Here is a 20,518-nt window from a genome sequence, read left to right as displayed (position 1 = left end):
TAATTTTAAAATCAAATCTACAGTTGTTTTAAATGTTAAGAGGTACATGTCGTTAAGTCTTCACCGTGATCAGCAAGTACTGTTTGAGTTGGTATAGAATTAAAGAACTATTTTTGAGAAATTTTTCTTGTGCTGCTATTGCCAAATCTGATCAAAATACTTGGCGCTGTTATTTTGCAGCGGTCAAAAAAGTTAGGTTATGATATTTTAATGACAATCAATAACAAATTTTGATTGAATGTCCTGTCAACCATGTCAGTTTTGACAGCAGGAAGTAAAATTGGATGACAGTTCTACCAATTTCAAACAAAATTTATTCATATCAAGTGAAACAGGACTTATTGATCACGCTGTATAAGTTACTGAAACCGATATCTCCACATTGCCGTAATATTTTATTAACAATAAACTGGAACCACCTACGTCTTGAAGAGTGCACCCGGCGCCTCCACCATTTTCATATAGAAATATTAAATTTCCGATATACCGCCTATTATTGTTTTAGATCTTCTAAGCATTTAATTTTTGGGGAATTTTGTCGTAGTTGGTACAACAAATATCAGATTGTAACAAAGTAGCACCCAGAATTTGTTGCCGAACCAATTTCGTTCTGCGTACGAAAATATCATTTCGTTCTTTTGCCGTTCATTGCATTTGTTATTTTATAGTGAGATTTCTAATGACTAACAATTTTGAATTTACACTATAGAAACTATTGTAGTACTTTCACAGTTTGGTTAAACCAAATTTGAAAATCTAGAATATATCGATTTTTATATACGCTACACCGTAAATTTTGCCTTTAGGGAAAAACTCAGTAACTAAATGTAAACGATTACGAGAGTGGAAAAAAACTGGAATGTTGTCTTGGATTTTATAGCGAAACAGATTCTGTACAAACACAAAAGTAAATTATTAGCTTTTTAAATGATTTTAAATTTAACTTGTATTGATGGAAAGAGCTGCCAACTGGCTCAAGTAGCTTAAGGCTAGACCGGTTGTGAAACCGAACGAATTTCTGCCGAAATATAAATCCATGATCAAAAAATCGCTGCACAAAATAACTTAGGGTAAACTTTTTTGGATTTTTGAAAAATATTAAAAAACATTATAATATTGGGTGAATATTTACGGTCGTGAGCAACAACTGGAAGAAGGTCTGAATTCTATGCACTTATTTTACTTATTACGATTACAGTCAGTCGTTAGCCATGAAAGTTTTCTCCACGTATTATTATAATTATGAGTAAAAAAATATTTGAGTGCAACCTGAATACTACGCTTTATAGGGCACTTCTTACGATCGTGAATTTGTTAGCTTCGACATTTTCTAATAAGCCTCAGGCATATAATGAATGCATTATTACATGATCAATGGAAATAATCTTAACGTAGTTTTCAAAACAGTACGGAATAGAAACTTAATAACAATTTATGCAACAGTTCCCAGAAATTTAACAGATGTTAGATATCTATGCATGTTAATAAACACAGTTAAAAATAAGTCGATTTTCAAAGCAATAAAACTTTCACTTCTGGCAAAAAGGAAGTAATTGCAATAAAATTGCGGATAACTGACACAAATATAAATCGACTACTTTGCTCAGTTGAATTAAATTACGTTCTTGTGTAAAAGAATTGCATAACATAAAAACCCACTGCCAAAAAATCAAAACAAAATCAGGTGAATTTATGGCGCAATAAAAATGCATAATTGTTCATAAACAACTTTATTATCACATAAAATCAAAATATATACATTTTGAAAAAGTAATTGCAAATGTAATGGATCTACACAAGTGTCTGCAAATTATTTTAAGCAAGATATGCGCAGGCATTGCACTATTTGAATGTACTCCAGAAATAACTCCAACGTATTAATCATCACATATATATATTCACCCAAGAGAACTGTTCAAAACTTGTAATAAATGGTCGCCCCAAAAATTCCAGAATTGTGTAATAATCGGAAAGTTACAACTTTGATTTTCTTCCTTGTTTGCATGAGTCACCAGAGTTTATTATCAATCAAAGAGAACAGACTCTCTTAAAACGATATTACCTAGATGAAAGTGGGTATAAATTTTATATCTCTTCTAATAAGTGGTGATTAATTGAATCAAATCGTTTACATGTTACAAATTTTCGCTGAATGACTTAGCTATAAAATATATATTAAAATTCAAGTAGGAACAAATACTTCATTCCATTTTTTGAAAAATAAATAAATGGCTAAAAACACAAGCATCATTGTTTCCGGGCTTAAATTTAGCTAGCGTAATTAACAAAAATAATTAATGTTTAGGCACAATTACACAGCTGTGGGTTGCCAAATCGAGCTTAGCAAATAATAAATCATGGATGACGTTTACGATGTGTTATAATTTTGCCAACCACCACCGTTGCAAAAACGGAAATCTGGATTTATGTTTAACTTACTTCCACTGCAGTGTGTTTGTTTAAATGACGATGATTACATTATTATTTCCCAAACTTGCTTGGTGAAAATATGCCTGTAAAACTGGTACTTTAGACTTGCATTACATTTTTTCACACTTAGTATTTGTTTAGGTTCAGGTATTTTACCAGTTGTGTTTGGTCGCGTCAATCTATATCTGGACACTGTAACAACTTAGACCACTTCTTCAATTTTGTGTTTTTGTTACAATCCTTTGATAAAGTTTTAGTTTTCTCTTTTTGCACTTGATGAAAGAATATTTTTAGAGCAAGGCTCATTTAATGATAATCCGTTTCCTATAATACATTTATGCGACTCAATTTCCCCAAACAACGATTCCATAAAACCGCCAATTAGCGACCATAAAACCTTCAATTAAATAAACAGTATGATCATTCCAGCAATTACCGTTACGTGGAAACGTTTCACTCCAATAACTCTGGACGAATTAAAAGCCATTAAACGCAATCAAAGATACAAATTTAGCCCAATGACCGCACACGTAGTACCCCACATTCCCTCAACTAAGTGCGATTTTATTGGTTCCAGATGATCCATGAGGGCAACAACGCAGTCCTTCTGATCTCAACGACGTACGAAGAAGACTCCGGCACGTTTACATGCAGAGCGACTTCTTCGGCAGGCCAAGTGGAGCGTTCCGCCAAACTGATCGTCAAAAGTAAGAAATAAACCCTTACACCCTCACATCCCTAGTCGATTGCCACCCCGGAACAATTTCTAGTCTTACAAATTTATTTATTGTTTAGCTTTAAATGTGTGCTGCTCTTTTATGAGTAAAGTTTAACCATTAGTGTCACTGGAAGGCAGCTCATATTTGGTCCTTAGATTGTAGTTTTGTTAAGAGGTGATTCGGTAAATCGAGTTCCAAGTGATGATATTTTAGGAGTGAACACAGCTTTGGCACTAATCTGCTGAACGCTGGGCTTATTGTTTATTATATTGTTTATGACCATGTATCGTAAAATGCATAATTTAATAAACTGCTATTATTAAGAGTTGTCGTTTAAAGTGTGACCTCCACAAAGCCCGACCAGGTGCAGTGCATGCATCACGGTCTAGTTGTAAACAAAAGTCACTAAGTAGGGTCGTGTGCACCATGACACACGCTCCGAACTATTTTAAACTTCCACTGTATTACATTACCAATCTAAATTAGGAGACCCAGCCGCACCTTGCCAGATGGCTTTTATAATCAGAGAAAAACACAAGTCTCGAGGAAAAAATTTATTTCGAAAAAATTACACCGATCGCTGCTGCCTGAAGTTGGCCGCTCTCCAAACCTGAAACATCTCTCGCTCAATTTTCAGTAGACAAACACCGAACTTACCCTATCACTTGGAACTCGCCACCACTTCACCCCTGTTCGGCGAAAGCCGTGGAGATTCGCCCCTTGCAGCCCTCGGGCCGGCTCGGGGCGAATCTCCGCGGCCAAGCCCGCTCACACAGCACACGAAACGGACCTCGCGCCACCACTGCACATGTTTGAGTGATTCGAGCGGCCGCCTCACGTGGCGGCGGTAGTAGGGGGTGCGTACTATACAAACGCAACGCGTGAGCATTGTCATGATTCATTTCCGACGAAAATAGCCGACCAAAGCGATGACAAATTTGTGAGTATCGGCGGTAAAAATACCGAAAACCACAGTCACGTGACGCGCCGATAAGGGGTAAAAATATAAAAAAGAGAAAAATATTTACTTTGGCTGAGTCATAAATCAGGCGCGAGGGCTCCAGATGCCAACGCAAACTTCAATTAACTTCGATTTAAAAAAATCTTGTTTTTGTAATGGCGCAAATGTGGGTCAGAACGATGTGAAAAACCAAAATAAATCGGCGCGAGTTTTCTGTAATCAATCTTGTCGCATCTCTAATCAAGATTGGCAGTAATGAGCCGGTCGTGCCAACTTTTGACGAAAATACCGCACAGACCACCGTCTCGAAAAAGCGCTTTTTGGAAGTGGCTATTTTCGGAGATACCATCGACCTCTTAAACACCGACAGAAATTTTGCAGCACACCTATGTTTGTGTTGAGTCACGCCTTAAATATACCGCAGACGTGCGCTTTTTTTGTGGTATTGCGGATTCTGGGTTATGAAAACTGTCCGAGTTATGAAAAAACTTTTATAAATGTAGTGCGGAACGATTCATTTAATTTGTTGGACGGACTTACTCATTTATTATTTTTATGGGACGCGTATTATTCTGCATCATAGAACAGATTTTGGATGTCTTTCACTCTTACGTCAGCAGAGATATATTTATTTTACTATGAGTAAAACAATCTGTCATTTACTTGGAATTTCAGACATTTTCTTATTATTTTATCCTTTCTATTTTAAACTTAAACACATCACTTTTTCTGAAACGTTTACATCTTGCTGCGGCCGAGTTTGGTCACGGCGGATTCATCTTTGCCTCGACATGAATTCCGACTATGTCCATGTACGGACTTTACCTTCACCTTTTACCTAATTACGTCATGAACAAAATTAAGCGCGGTGACATAATATTATTTTGCATTTTTGCTTTTTTATTAAGTCAGCTGCAACTTTCAAATGAGCTTATAAAGTGATATTTACCAGCAGTTCTTATTTTTACCTTTTACCTAAGACCTAGTAAAATAAAAAGTTTTCTTAAATTTAAATTTTGCTTTATTTGTAGGAGTGACTGCATTTAACGATTATGACTTAATTGGCAATGGATGAAATCACTGACACAAGACAAATTATTAACAAATGTAAATAATTCACATGAGTTTACAAACTGTTTTAAAATTGCAACACCATTCATACTATATACAGTGATCAACAAGTACCAATGGTTTCAGTTGGTATCAATGAATTTTGATACTGTAGACCTGTCACCCCACCTTACTCCCTGTTGTCAAAACTGACATGGTTGACAGTCACATTTAATTATGTCAAAATTAGATATTGACTATTATTATTAAAAGTGACATAACGCCAAGCATTTTTGCATCAACTGAATTTAATTCTATATTGCCAACTCAAGGAGTACTTGTTGATCATGCTATGGTGTAGGCATATACGAAAAAACCAATGCAGAATTTTGTATAACATATCTACTTCTACTTAATTGATGTTCTATCATATTTATTCCATTTTTTATAATGACCGAGTTGGATGACCATGTGCATGCGTCAAAGTTGCCCAGGTGTTCCAAATGGTTTTATAACAGTTGTATTTTTATTATGTTGACTCAGATAGTTATCTCATGTTCAGATTTGAAAACAGGAGCTTAAATCATAACCATAAAAACCCTTTATTGAACCATAAACTTTTTCATTTTTGAAACCCTCAAATTTTAACCCTAATTAAAATTCTTTGTCTTGATTTTTTTTTAATTCAAATATTATTTGGGGCTTTATCGTTTTCAAATAAAATTCAAGAACTATTAGTATTAGAAATCAATGTCATTCCAAAGAGGGCTTGTATTAAAGACGAATATAGCATACCTTAATGTAAAGCATTGTTAATAACAGCCAAAAACATGCCAGAAATAACGGGTGAGCCAGATAATTTGTGTTATCAGAAGGTTTTGGAGACAAAATTTTGATCCTTTGATCGTCATGATTACGAAAAAAGTTACTGAGTTGTGAAAGCCTTGAAGTTTAAATTAAAATTTTTTAAAGGTACAGAGAAATAGGGTTTAAAAAAGTACCGACATACGTTTTCTGAAATATAGCCACCGTTATAATATAACTTGTAGTTTTGTTACAGAATTTTTGACATCTCGGTTGGCTGTGATAGCATAAACTACCCCTAACAATATAAAATGAGCTTTAGCGATTTTAGTTATAAAACTGTCAATACCCATTTTGAGGTTATGAATGAATTAAAATTTCAATCGAGAAAATCTATATACATATTTGACAAATTGACAGTTATGGTTGTCATTTTCTGTTTTTATGTACTGAATCAATGTAAATTTGAAAACACTAGACGCGCTTTTTGACGATTTTGCCAACATAAATTTGAATTTCCAACGCACACTGAGATGTCAATTATCATAAAATATACTCTAATTAATGCGAATTAAAAACAAAGTTAAAATTAATGCAGTGTTAATCAATGTTATGAACTTCTCTGTCGTTTCCAAGGCTTTGACGTTTTGATATTTATGAGGACTTTAATATTTTTGAAACATTTGTATTTCACTTTTTGTAATATTGTCAACATCTTTTACGCAAATTTTCTACACTTCTACCGTGTGATTGAAAATAAAATGAATTCGAGTTAACGTTGTATGTCGGGCTTTGGGTGGTATTACAGGTCTCAGTTTGACACTATCTCAAATTTCTCGAAAAAATGTTTTAATTCGCACACAAAACATTTCGGTTATTTTCCAAAAAAAAACCTGACAAAAAAATCACAAACATTAACAGCCCTTATGACGTTTATCTGTACATTTTAAGCATTTTGACACTGGTTTAAGAGATGTTTATCTGTTTCTTTAAGTTCGGGGAGCACATGTGTTAGTGCCATGGAAAATACTGTTTTTAATTTAGACAACTTACTTCAGAAGGAGTTAATTTTATAAGTACCACACAACACACTATTCTTATTATTGTAGTTTAAAGGAAATTTTAACCTGAAGTTACCTTAAGATTTTTTAAATTTAGATTTGATATTTGCAAAAAATATCCAAAAACTGTTGACCCAGACCAGTTTATGGCCGCAGTTAATAAAAAGGGCGTATAGCTGGTACTATTGCACTTTCAAAAATTAACAACGTGCGACAAAAAATGTTTGTGAATAATTTAAAGGTTAAGTTGACGTGATTTATGTCAAATTGAAGCTTGACGGGCAAGGTTATCTCTAATTCACTTTATTTTCGATCTCACGGCACAAGCCCACGAATCTGAATGTGAATTACTGCAACAGCTCTTGGCAATAATCCGTAGGCGCCGGTATTAAAATTTATACCCCCAGCAATAGATTAAAATTGCTGAAAACAGAATTAAAGTTGGCAGAAGAGTGCAAGATGGTAACAGTTAACGTAAAGACATTGTCAAATGTTTTTGGCAACCAAACTCCAAACAACTTTGAACTTAAAGCAACGGGAAAGCCAGACCAATACAAACAACCTAATTGGCACGTGCTGTTTTCATTTTCACAAAAGTACAGCTGTTATTGAACTTAAGTTGATGTACGATGTCCAACTGGTCGTGGAATTAGGCGTGACGTCGAACGACTACGTCTGAAATGTTCGAAATTCCAATTATTCCTCAAAAAAAAAAAAATTGTAACTTACTGAAACTACTAACACTATATGAATCCAATCAGGCCTTACCTATCTCTGCTTGTGCCGTCCCTGCGTTACTTTGCGTTGTAAAAAACCGCCAATGGCAAACTTACAGGCCGTCCAGGAACTTACCGCAAACCAGCAACAACAGACCTCACTTCCAAAGATGCCACCAAAACCGGAAAACAACCTCAGTTCGGTCCTGGACAAGGAGGTCCAGGTCAAACCACGCAGAAATTCGTACCTGGTTCAAAAGGTGGCGTGCAACCAATGGATGAAGATGAACTTCCTCTTGGTGATGAAACCTTACCTTGGCGTCGGACACCTAAACCTCAGAAAGTTGTGGGTGTTGATGAGCAAAAACCACAACAGGCTCAACCTTGGACACAAGGGCAGATAAGTTTGAAGAAGACGCAAAGACCAACGAAGGAGATTACCAAAGAACAAGTAGAAGAGGTACAGCTGAAACCGTCCAGACCTCAAACTAAAGAAATCCCCAGAGCTGAATTGGAAAGGGTTGATCTCAAACATAGGACCAAATTTACGAGTGAAGAAAAGACTGAAGAAGTTACTTCTTGGGACAGACGCGTTGAGAGTGAGGATACTACGTTGTTGGAGATTGACGAAAGAAGAAGAGTACAAAAGACTGATACTTTGCAAACGAAAGACTGGCGTGGGCCTCGGCCACGAACTGATAAAGATACTAGGCGAGAAGTTGAAGACACGACTTTATTGTCTGTAGACGAAAGAGAGAGAACTGAAGAAAGCAAGAAGACTGAAGTCAAGGATTGGCGTAGATCTAGAAAAGATGATACGAGTTTAGAACGACGCAGGGATGTTGAAGATACAACACTGCTTTCAGTTGAAGAACGGGAGAAAGTAAAACAAACCAAAGAAACAGAAACTAGAGGTTGGCGTAGACCTAGAAAAGATGATACGAGTGTGGAACGGCGAGAGGAGACGGAAGATACAACTTTACTTAGTGTTGATGAAAGAGAGAAAGTCACGGAGACAAGAGAATTAGAAACAAGAGGTTGGCGCAGGCCGAAAAAAGAAGAACCAGTTGAAGACGTAACGGAAGCACCAAAGGAAGAACAAATTCCTTGGAACAAACAAGAAATAAAATTAAAACCTGCACCAAAAGAACGGAAAGACATTCCTAAACCGAAAATCGAAGACGTGCAGCTGAAATCAGCACGACCAGAAACAAAAACTATTCCCAAAGAAGAATTAGAACCGGTTACTCTAAAACCAGTATCACTTAAGATAAAACCAACAGAAACAGATACATTAGTTACCACATACGACGAACAATCAACTACATTACAAGTAGATGAAACCGAAGAAAGACGACCGTGGCGCAAGGTACGAAAACAGGATGAGGAAGAAAAGTCTGAAGAAATTATAACACAAGAAGAAAAAGAAGAAAAACCACAAATCATTGAAAAGAAAGAGGAACCACTTCCATGGAACAAACAACCAATTACTTTAAGGAAAGCACCAAAAGAAATCAAAGAAATTCCAAAAGAGAAAATAGAAGACGTTCAACTAAAACCAACACGACGTGAAAGTAAAACTATTCAAAAAGAAGAATTAGAAACAGTAGATTTAAAATCAGTGTCTCTGGAAAAAATAAAAGCAACGAAAACCGATAAACTGGTTACAGCACACATCGAAGATTCAACTACGTTACAAGTAGATGAAACGGTGGATGAAACAGATAAAGCGAAGGTAAGAGATTGGCGTAGACCCAGACGCGAAGATGAAGAACAAGTTGAGGAGATTCCAAAAGTTGAAAAGAAAGAAGAAAAACCACAAATAATTGAAGAAAAGAAAAAGGAACCCATTCCATGGAACAAACAAGAGATTGTTCTTAAGAGGACACCACATGAATCTAAAGAAGTAGAAAAACCGAAACTAGAAGAAGTACAACTGAAACCAATGAAACCTGAAAGTAAAACACTGCAAAAAGCGGAACTAGAAACAGTTGATTTGAAATCTGTGTCTCTTCAAAAAATTAAATCTCTAGACATTGAAACTACCAAATTAGAACAAGCATACACTGAAGATACGACAACTTTGAAAGTAGATGAAAGAGTAGAGCCAATTACAGCTACACATAAGGAAGAAAGAGTACCAGAAGACGAAACAATCCCGCAAGAAGACGAAAAGCCAAAATTACAAGAACCCAAGCAGGAGGAAATACCTTGGAATAAACAAGAGATTAAGTTAAAGAGAGTAGAAAGAGACAGAAAGGAAATTTCTGTCCAAAAACTTGAAGAAGTAGAATTGAAACATGCGCGTCACGAACCCAAAGTGATTCCTACAGAAGAATTAGAAATAGTGAAACTTAAACCGGTGTCTCTTGAAACAATAAAACTTACAGAAAGTAGAGACATACAGGAAGAGACTTCCGTTGAAGGTCAGGTTAAAGAAACTACCGAAATCAAACAATGGCGTAAATCAAGTAAGCAAAGAACTCATGAAGAACAGGTCGTAGACGTTACCGAAGAAACTGAGAAACGACACACCGAAGAGAAATCATTAATAGAAATCCGGGAACAAGAGAAAGTAGAAGAAAACAAACTGGAAACAAGAGGATGGAGACGCGGTCCTAAAGAAACTCCAGAAACACTAGAACACAAACCACAGGAGCCTAAGGTAATCGAAAAGAAGGAAGAAATTCCGTGGAACAAACAAGAAATTACTTTGAAACGTACTCCAAGAGAAGACAAAACAGTTGTTAAAGAAGAGCTAGAGAAAGTAACACTCAAAACAGTTAAGAAAGATGTGAAGACTGAAGAAAGCCAAAGAGTTCATACGGAGGACGAAAGTTATATTGACGTAGAAAAGACAGTAAAAGACGAGCAACAAATAAGTAAGAGATGGCGAAAAGAGCGAAAAGATGCTGGTAAACCAGAAGAAGAACGACCCACTCACGTTGAAGATACTACATTAATAAGTGCTCCTGAAGAAGAATACATTGAAGAGAAACCAGGGCAACCTCAGCCAGAAATCAGAGGCTGGCGAAGACCTAGAACAGAAGAAAAAGTGACTGATGAACAAAAACCAGCAGAGGAAGAAAAGCCAGTTGAAGAGCCAAAGCCTTGGCGCAAACCAAAACCAGCACCTATTGAAAAACAAGAACCAGAACCAGCTCCCTGGACAAAGGGCGTTGAACTTAAGAGAACTCCCAAAGTAATAAAACAAATTGAAGAAGAAACATTGGAAAGTGTAACTTTAAAACCAATTCCTAAACCTTTGGTAGAACCACAAGAAGCCGTACTATCCTCAGAAGAATCAGACGAAGTTCAGTCGGTAGAGGACAGACTCGTACGAGTGAAAAAATCCAAAAAACAAAAGAGAAGGCGGAAACCAGATGAACAAACAGGGCTAGAAGAACAGGCTCCACAGGAAGTTGAACAAGAAAAACCGACAGAGGAAGAGAAACCAGCAGAGGAAGAAAAACCAGTTGAAGAGCCAAAGCCTTGGCGCAAACCAAAGCCAGCCCCTATTGAAAAACAAGAGCCAGAACCAGCTCCCTGGACAAAGGGCGTTGAACTTAAGAGAACTCCCAAAGTAATAAAACAAATTGAAGAAGAAACATTGGAAAGTGTAACTTTAAAACCAATTCCTAAACCTTTGGTAGAACCACAAGAAGCCGTACTATCCTCAGAAGAATCAGACGAAATTCAATCGGTAGAGGACAGACTCGTGCGAGTGAAAAAATCCAAAAAACATAAGAGAAGGCGGAAACCGGGTGAACAAACAGGGCTAGAAGAACAGGTTCCACAGGAAGTTGAAGAAAAACCGACTGACGAAGAGAAACCAGCGGAGGAAGAACAACCAGTTGAAGAGCCAAAGCCTTGGCGCAAACCAAAGCCAGCACCTATTGAAAAACAAGAACCAGAACCAGCTCCCTGGACAAAGGGCGTTGAACTTAAGAGAACTCCCAAAGTAATAAAACAAATTGAAGAAGAAACACTGGAAAGTGTAACTTTAAAACCAATTCCTAAACCTTTGGTAGAACCACAAGAAGCCGTACTATCCGCAGAAGAATCAGACGAAGTTCAATCGGTAGAGGACAGACTCGTGCGAGTGAAAAAATCCAAAAAACATAAGAGAAGAGGAAAACTAGATGAACAAACAGGGCTAGAAGAACAAGCTCCACAGGAAGTTGAAGAAGAAAAACCGACAGAGGAAGAGAAACCAGCAGAGGAAGAAAAACCAGTTGAAGAGCCAAAGCCTTGGCGCAAACCAAAGCCAGCCCCTATTGAAAAACAAGAGCCAGAACCAGCTCCCTGGACAAAGGGCGTTGAACTTAAGAGAACTCCCAAAGTAATAAAGCAAATTGAAGAAGAAACACTGGAAAGTGTAACTTTAAAACCAATTCCTAAACCTTTGGTAGAACCACAAGAAGCCGTACTATCCTCAGAAGAATCAGATGAAGTTCAATCGGTAGAGGACAAACTCGTGCGAGTGAAAAAATCGAAAAAACATAAGAGAAGGCGGAAACCAGATGAACAAACAGGGCTAGAAGAACAGGCCCCAGGAGAAGTTGAAGAAGAAAAACCGACAGAGGAAGAGAAACCAGCAGAGGAAGAAAAACCAGTTGAAGAGCCAAAACCCTGGCGCAAACCAAAGCCAACTCCTATTGAAAAACAAGAACCAGAACCAGCTCCCTGGACAAAGGGCGTTGAACTTAAGAGAACTCCCAAAGTAATCAAACAAATTGAAGAAGAAACATTGGAAAGTGTAACTTTAAAACCAATTCCTAAACCTTTGGTAGAACCACAAGAAGCCGTACTATCCGCAGAAGAATCAGACGAACTTCAATCGGTAGAGGACAGAATTGTGCGAGTGAAAAAATCCAAAAAACATAAGAGAAGGGGGAAACCAGATGAACAAACAGGGCTAGAAGAAGAGGCTCCACAGGAAGTTGAAAAAGAAACACCGACAGAGGAAGAGAAACCAGCAGAGGAAGAAAAACCAGTTGAAGAACCAAAGCCTTGGCGCAAACCAAGGCCAGCACCTATTGAAAAACAAGAACCAGAACCAGCTCCCTGGACAAAGGGCGTTGAACTTAAGAGAACTCCGAAAGTAATAAAGCAAATTGAAGAAGAAACACTGGAAAGTGTAACTTTAAAACCAATTCCTAAACCTTTGGTAGAACCGCAACAAGCCGTACTATCCGGAGAAGAATCAGACGAATTTCAACCAGCAGAGGACAAACCCGTACGAACTAAAAAACCCAAAAAACAAAGGAGGAAGGACAAACCAGATGAAGAAACAGGGCTAGTAGAAGAGGTTCCACAGAAAGTTGAAGAAGAAAAACCGACAGAGGAAGAGAAACCAGTAGAAGAAGAAAAACCAGTTGAAGAGCCAAAGCCTTGGCGCAAACCAAGGCCAGCACCTATTGAAAAACAAGAACCAGAACCAGCTCCCTGGACAAAGGGCGTTGAACTTAGGAGAACCCCTAAAGTAATAAAACAAATTGAAGAAGAAACACTGGAAACTGTAAGTTTAAAACCAATTCCTAAACCTTTGGTAGAACCGCAACAAGCCGTACTATCCGGAGGAGAATCAGATGAAAATCTACCGCTAACCTTAGAGGACATGGAAAAATCGCGCAAAAAATATAAGACAAAGAAGAGACCAGAAAAAGAAACAGGACTAGAAGAAGAAGAAGAAACTCCACAGGAAGTTGAAGAAGAAAAACCACTTGAAGAATCTAAAGAACCAGAATCAGTAATTGTTGAAACTGTCACAGAAGTTGAAGACACTGTCGTACTGAAAGTTGAGGACAAAGAGAAGCCAAGAAAAATACGACCAGAAAGAAAAGAAGAAGTACCTGAAGTAGTCACGCTGAAGCCAGTTAGGAGATCTGAGAAACCTAAAGAGGAAGAATCACTTGAAACCGTTACGTTGAAACCCGTATTGAAGTTTAAGCCTGAAACTCCAGAAATAACAACCGTAGAAAAGAAACAACCAAAGAAAAAATACAGAGATGTTGAACTTCCTGAGGATGGTGAAAAATATGTTCCAGAAGAAGCCGAAAAGGTAGAAATAGAGGACAAACCAAAAGAAGTGGAAGAAAAACCGTCAGTTCCATGGCGAAGGGAACCTAAACCGAAACCGGAAATTCTAGAAGAAGAAAGAGCACCACTTAAAATAGGCAAAGGTAAAATACCAAAAGATGAAGACAAAAAAGAAGAAGTACATCTGAAACCGGTGAAGAGAGAAAAACCGAAAGAAGAAAAGCCATCTGAACCTTCTAAACCTTTCAAACCCGAGGACACCGAATTTATTCCAGCAGATTTTGATCGCCAAAAGATTGAGCGTACTCCTAGAGAAGATAAAGAAAAACCAAAAGAAGAAAAACCAGAAGAGTTGGTGCCACAAGAAAAACCAAGTGAACCTAAGATTGAAGAAACAGCAACGGCACCGTGGAGACGACAGCCACGACAGAAAGAAGAAGAAGTGCCCGAAGTGAAGGAATGGCCCAGAGGTAAACGAAAGCCAAAAGAAGATGAGAAACCAGAACAGATACAGCTAAAGCCATTCAAAAAAGAAAAACCGGAAGAACCACTGCAAAAGGTTGTTTTAGAAACTATCAAAATGCAAGAACCTATTGTAACAGAAATAGAGGAAAGAGACGACGGTATCAAATTTAAACCTTCAGACCGTGAAGAACCTGAAGATAAAGATAAGAAGAAGCGTTACAAGAAACGTCCAAAGGATGTACCTGAAGAAGTTGTTCCTGCTGCTGAAGAAGTTCCTGTTGTTGAAGAAATTCCAGAAGAAATTCCTGAGGAGAAACCAAAAGAAACAGCAAAACCAGAAGAAGTTGTGCCTCAAGTTAAAACCTGGCGTAGAGGTAAACAATTACCTAAGCCGGTAGAAGAGGAAAAAGAAGTTGTTACTTTGAAACCTATTCCAAGAAAGGAAGAAATTGCTGAACCTGAAGAACCCCAAGAGGCCGAAATCAAGAAAACTAAAGGCCAAAAGATTATTAGGAAATCGAAATCTCATCCTCTTCCAAAAGACGACGAAGGAGCAGAAGTACTTCCAGAAGAAGAAAAGCCTGAATTAGTGCCCACTAAATTAGAAGATGTACCTGAAAAGATTCAAGAAGCAATTACCACCCAGCAATCTGTGGCTCAAATAACACTGGCTGAAAGAAAGACCGAACAAGTGGAACAAATAAGAGAAGAAAGAGCAACTGAAGACGAACAAGTGCAGTTCCAAAAAGCCATAAATGTTGAAATTATTTCCAAAAAGAAGACAAGCGAAAAACGCGTCGTTAGGTTCGACGACTATGGTCAGCCAATCCCTGAACTAGAAATTATTTCGCAGAAACGAATAACTGAAGGTATCGATAAACTGCCCGAAGAACCCCTTCAAGAAGATATCGACATTCGTGAACAGAAAACTGTCCACAAATCGATTGTTCAGAAAACAATTAGTGAACATGTTAAGAAGAGAACCGTCGCTCCCAAATTTACCCAACGGGTTGAGCCTGTGGTTTCAGAACCAGATAAACCCACGAAACTTATATGCCAGGTAGAGGGTACGCCATTCCCCGAAATCGCTTGGTATAAGAACGAAGTTCTTATGCATGCCACCGAAAGGGTCTACTGGAACATTGTCGAAAACACCGTCACTTTGGAATTTGCCAAAGTAGAACCCCAGGATGTCGCCATTTATTCGTGCAAAGCCACCAACGCCGGTGGAGTTGCCACTTCTACAGCAAATCTTGTCATTCTAGGTACTTGGTGTGAAATGGAGTTCGTTTGTTTTTTTAATTATTATTTTTCTACTTGTTTCTTTTTATTTTTATTTTTTTATTGATATCGTTTTCTTACTGTTTTTATCGCATGATAAGTGTTGCCTGTCTGTTGTTGACTACAATTGTCTAAACGGCTTTTATTTCAGAAAAAGAAGAAAGCGGCGTGGCTCCACACTTCGTCGAACCTCTGAAGCCTCAAATCGTTGAAGAAAAATCCGCAGCAGTTCTTCGGTGTAAAGTTGTGGGTCAACCAACTCCCAATGTCAAGTGGTTCAAGGACAATAAAGAAGTGGTTCCTACTCCAACTCGCCAAATTACCTATAATCCTCAAACAGGCATTGCCACTTTAGAATTGTTAGAACCCACACCCGAAGACGAGAAAATCTTCACTGTCAAAGCAGATAACAAGTTTGGTCAAGCTGAATGTCGAGCCAACCTCATCATCTCCAAAGCAGTGACAGTCACTCAACCTTTAGTCATGCAGGCACCGAGAATCATCAAACCGGTGAAAGCCGTAGTTGCTAAACCAGACGAAGAAATTGTCCTTGAGGCAGTAGTTGAAGGAATACCAGCACCTGAAATCAAATGGTTAAAGAACAACAAAGAAATCACACAGGGCGAGGAGTATGACGTCAAAGTAGAGGAAAAAAGGACTGTCTTAAAAATCAAAAAGAAGGTGAAAAAGAAGGGTGGCAAATACGAAGTACAGGCTATTAATCCAAAGGGAGAAGTCCGTTCATCAGGAACGGTCACAGTCACGCAGACCATCAGCGAAGAAGCCCAGCCACCTAAATTCGTCCAACCCATCAATCCACAATACGCCACAGTTGGAGAAGTCGTAATCTTGGAAGCCGAAGTCGAATCGTTCCCTGCAGCTTCCTTCCAGTGGTTCCAGAAACTCACACCCATTATATCTACACCTGAAATGAAGATCGTTTCCGAAGAAAATCGATCGACTTTGATTCTCACTGACGTCACACCAGAACAAGCAGGCACTATCACGTGCAGGGCGGAAAACGCGGTGGGTTCAGTCACTTGTACCGCCTCCCTTAACGTCGTTGAAGAAACAGAATGGGAGGAGGCACGCGAACTCGAGTACCCGAGATTCATCAAACCGTTGACACCGATCCGAGTGATGGACGGCGAGAAGGTAACTTTCAGTTGCGTTGTCACAGGCAAACCCATTCCAAAGGTTCAGTGGTACCTCAACGACTTACCTGTCAAGGAAGCTAAGGATGTAGTTATCTCTCAGAGCAGCGAAGGTGTCTGCATGCTAGCTATCGCCGAAGTGTTCCCCGAAAATGCTGGAATTTACACGTGCAAAGCTGTGAATAAAGTGGGCGAAGCGGTTTGCAAATCTTCACTCATTGTTGAAGGTACGTGGGTGTTTATGTATCAGAATTGGTGATGTAATCGCTGTTCTTTCAACAGCATACGAATACATACCGGACTCTGAGATGGGTCATTTGACTGGTTCTGAAGAAGACCTTCTGGCGGATAGAACAATTAGCGAAGGATTCCTTTCGGATAGTGACACAGAATGCGCTCCTAAGATCATCAAGAAGTTGCCACAAGTAGTTTCGACTAAAGACGGCGATGTTACAAAGTACGCTACACAAATCATTATTATTAAAGTACCAGTTACATGTTTTTTATTTTAGATTGGAAGTGAGAGCTGTGGGCAAACCTAAGCCTGAAGGCAAATGGTTGAAACAAGGAACGGAAATCATCCCATCTCGCGATTTCCTGATCGAGAACTTTGAAGATGGCACTTCCATTCTTACCATTTCAGAAGTGTACCCCGACGATACCGGAGACATCGTCTATGAAGCACACAATCCACTCGGTGTTGCTGTGACAACCACACAGTTACTCGTAGAGAGCGCCGAAGGTAAACTTGAGAAACAAAGTGATCCGAGACATCACTTTAATAATTTTAATCAGTTTCAGCAACCCTTTTCCTCCCCCTCATGTTACTTTTTCAAACTATACTTTTTCAATTTGACACAGCTGATCCGATGCGTTTGTTAATCTACTAATAAAGTTCTCCTTTTAGGCATCCTTGGTACCAAAGAATACAGAAAACCGGAATGGGTTACTCACATGGAGGAACTTCAAGCTGCACTGAAAGGTAAATCAAACGTTCAGGCTTCTGTGTCGCATGCACGTTCGTTTGACATGTCAACTGACAGTCTTGAAACCCCTGTGCACAAAAGGAGAGAGGAAGGTAAGCCTTATGAGGACGCACCTACTAGCTCTTCGAAACCATTCTACTTGAACGAACCAACGGAATCGCAAGCTTCTTCATCTGCTTCGATATACAGCGAACCGAATCATGCAACCAAATCAAAAATGAGCTTCATTGAGAGCGCCATGGCCGATTATCTCAATTCCCACAGACACTCCTTGAGTTCGGTCATGGAACTGATAGACAAGAGCGAAAGAAGTCGCACTTTAACTAATGAAAGCGTCGAAGAAATTTTGAACGAACCAATCGTAGATGAGCCAGAAGAATACGAAGAGTCGGAAGAAGTGTACGCGGAAACTCACAGCAGACAGTCGCCTCAACCATTCTACATTCTTTCTCCCATAGAAGAAAAGAGTGAACCATCCACAAGAAGTAGTAGTTTTCGAGGCAGCAATGGTTCAGAGAATAGACGAAAGGCGTCTTATGACAACCGCTACAAACTGTCAAGTTCTTGTGATCCGCTACCTTCCGAAAAAGTAGCCTATGATTATCAAGAGAAGTATTTAACTTTTCCGAGAATTAAAAACGACGATGCTGCTCAGGGTCTGTACAAAAACTACTACAACGAAGAAACGATGTATCCTTTAGAACCCCGAGAGCTTGATCCTTGCGCCTTCCAACAACTCCATACCGCTGATAGTCAAGAAGAACTTCAAGAATTTTTGCTGTTGGAAAGCGAGTGCATGAATGACCGTGGACGTGGTTTAGCTTCAGCTTTTATCGACTCCAACGAAAATGTTTCAGAAAAATCTAGTAAAGGTAACACTAATGCTAATTTGTGAGCACTAATACCTGTTTTGTGTGTTTTCTCTAATCTAGACCAATAAATCCGTTTTATAAGGCCAGGCAACTTAACGATGAAGGTAGGTCAAATTTCGCCCCTTCTTTGTCCACACGTGCTAATTGCCATTTTCTCTTTAGCTGCTCAAAGCCCACCAACATTCGTCCAAGAAATCACAGATGTACGAACCACAGAAACCGAAACAATCAAATTCGAATGTTTGTTTTCAGGAACACCAACTCCAGGTACTTATCGTCTAAATAAAATATTGTTTCTGATTTTTACTAATTCTAGATATTATCTGGTATCATAATGACAAAATTGTGCGAAATACCGACAAGGTTAAAGTTCGTATTGAAGATAATAAAACTTCTTGTACTATTACTGAGGTCACCAGCGAACATGTGGGTACATATGTTTGTAAAGCCGTGAGTGACATAGGCTTAGCCGTTACCAAAGCCAAACTATACGTACAAGAAATACCAGAAGAGAAGAAACGACTAATTCTCATCAAGAAAGCACACGAGCGGGAAGAAAAGATTCGAAAAGAAAGAGTCGTCATTGAGAAGAAACGTGAAGAACGGAAGAAGAGAGTCGTGCAGACGCGTGAAGAAGAGACCAAGCCTGTGGAAGTAAGCGAAGTGACTGCAGTAGAAACAGCCGAACAAATCGATATTGAAGAAACCAAGCCCGAGAAGGCTACACCCAAGTTTGACATACAGAAACCCGTAGCCACCGAAGCCGTCGCCAGTTGCAAAAAGATCGACGACACCGTAGAACTCGTCGAAGAAAAAGAAATGGCAAGGGCTCTCGTGTCACCGACAGAGCCTATGATCTCCGAAGAAATCCAACCAGGTGAAACGGTAAAAGGCTTTAAGGAAACCAAACACAAAACTCGCAAAGCCAGAGTCGACATTCAAGAAGTCGTCTCTGAATTCGCCGACATCACAGAAGTCAAACTGGAAGACGTCATTCAAAGGGTGGAAAAGATCATCAGAAGAAGCGAGATGAAAATGGGTAAAGAGGTGTCAGAAATGTTGGAGTTCATCAACGTGAAAGAATTTGGACCCGGAGAACATCCCTTGCGAGAGATCGCCGAAATTGGGTATTTGCTCAGAAATGGAGTGAGTACTCAAGAAGTCACCGTTTTGTACCACGAGAACAAGTTCCCTTCGCTTACTACACCACAAGCGCAGTCGGCCTTGGTTAATGTCGTGGAAAGAAAAGGTCATGGTGCCCTAATTTCAGAAGTGCTTACTGAAACAGCAGTCATCGATGAAAAACAACTGGCTGCTACCGTCGGGTTCAGGGCCCTTATGAAAATGGTCGAATCGAACTACGTCACAATTGAAGAAGTCATCACCAGTTTCATTCCAGAAGATTTTATACAAAGAGCTTGGGAAACTTCAGAAATAACAGAAGTACGAATACATAGTTAGATTGAATCGTTTTGCTAATTGCTCGTTTCTAGAGTTTCACTAGATCATCGTTCAAAGAAATGGTAACCATCAAAGAAGAAGTCGAAGTCCTGGAAGGTGAGTTTTGTGTGAGCTGTGCATGTTTTAGTGCCATACTTGTTGAAAAAAAACTTTACGTTATTGCCTGCCTATATTTTACGCATTGTTGTTTTTGCCTCAATAAACTATCAAAAGAGACTGATGTAGTTTTTATATCTAGACACTACGAAAGTGGTTACGCAAAAGGGTAAAAAAGAAAAAGATGAAGTTGGTAAGTTTATAGCTTCTCGCTCTTTATGACTTTCGATGTTGTAAATTAAAACCTACAAAAAACGAGAAAGATTTTTTATTTTTAATTAGATGTGCCAGTGGCTTTCATGCTACTGACACACGGCGAAATTTTTGCGTCTACCAACGCGCTTCTCTAACTTAGTGCAAATCGAGCGACTAAAGGCTGAAATGTCAAATTAGCGGCGACGCTAACAAAAGAACTGTGCG

At 38.8% G+C, this 20,518-nt stretch overlaps 1 protein-coding gene across 5 annotated transcripts in view; it reads left to right on the top strand.

The window, feature by feature from the left end:
- Positions 1–20,518, top strand: part of Sls (sallimus) — a 195,337-nt gene that overhangs the window by 134,025 nt on the left and 40,794 nt on the right. For 4 of the 5 annotated variants that reach the window (XM_064054558.1, XM_064054555.1, XM_064054554.1 and 1 more), the window contains 10 exons: positions 3,008–3,137; positions 7,861–15,513; positions 15,681–16,910; positions 16,966–17,140; positions 17,196–17,425; positions 17,591–17,665; positions 18,704–18,808; positions 18,858–19,984; positions 20,035–20,098; positions 20,241–20,291. In XM_064054558.1, the coding sequence (XP_063910628.1) occupies positions 3,008–3,137; positions 7,861–15,513; positions 15,681–16,910; positions 16,966–17,140; positions 17,196–17,425; positions 17,591–17,665; positions 18,704–18,808; positions 18,858–19,984; positions 20,035–20,098; positions 20,241–20,291 (10,840 nt within the window). The remainder of the gene's footprint in view (positions 1–3,007; positions 3,138–7,860; positions 15,514–15,680; positions 16,911–16,965; positions 17,141–17,195; positions 17,426–17,590; positions 17,666–18,703; positions 18,809–18,857; positions 19,985–20,034; positions 20,099–20,240; positions 20,292–20,518) is intronic. The other variant, XM_064054556.1, reaches the window with a different exon arrangement.

This window comes from Zophobas morio, unplaced genomic scaffold (assembly GCF_036711695.1).
Source record: "Zophobas morio isolate AGI-343-1 ecotype UQ-CSIRO unplaced genomic scaffold, CSIRO_AGI_Zmor_V1 ptg000012l, whole genome shotgun sequence".
NCBI classification, from domain to species: Eukaryota; Metazoa; Arthropoda; class Insecta; order Coleoptera; family Tenebrionidae; genus Zophobas; species Zophobas morio.
The sequence above is the reverse complement of the archived record's forward strand: the minus strand, read 5'-3'. Positions and strand labels throughout refer to the sequence as shown.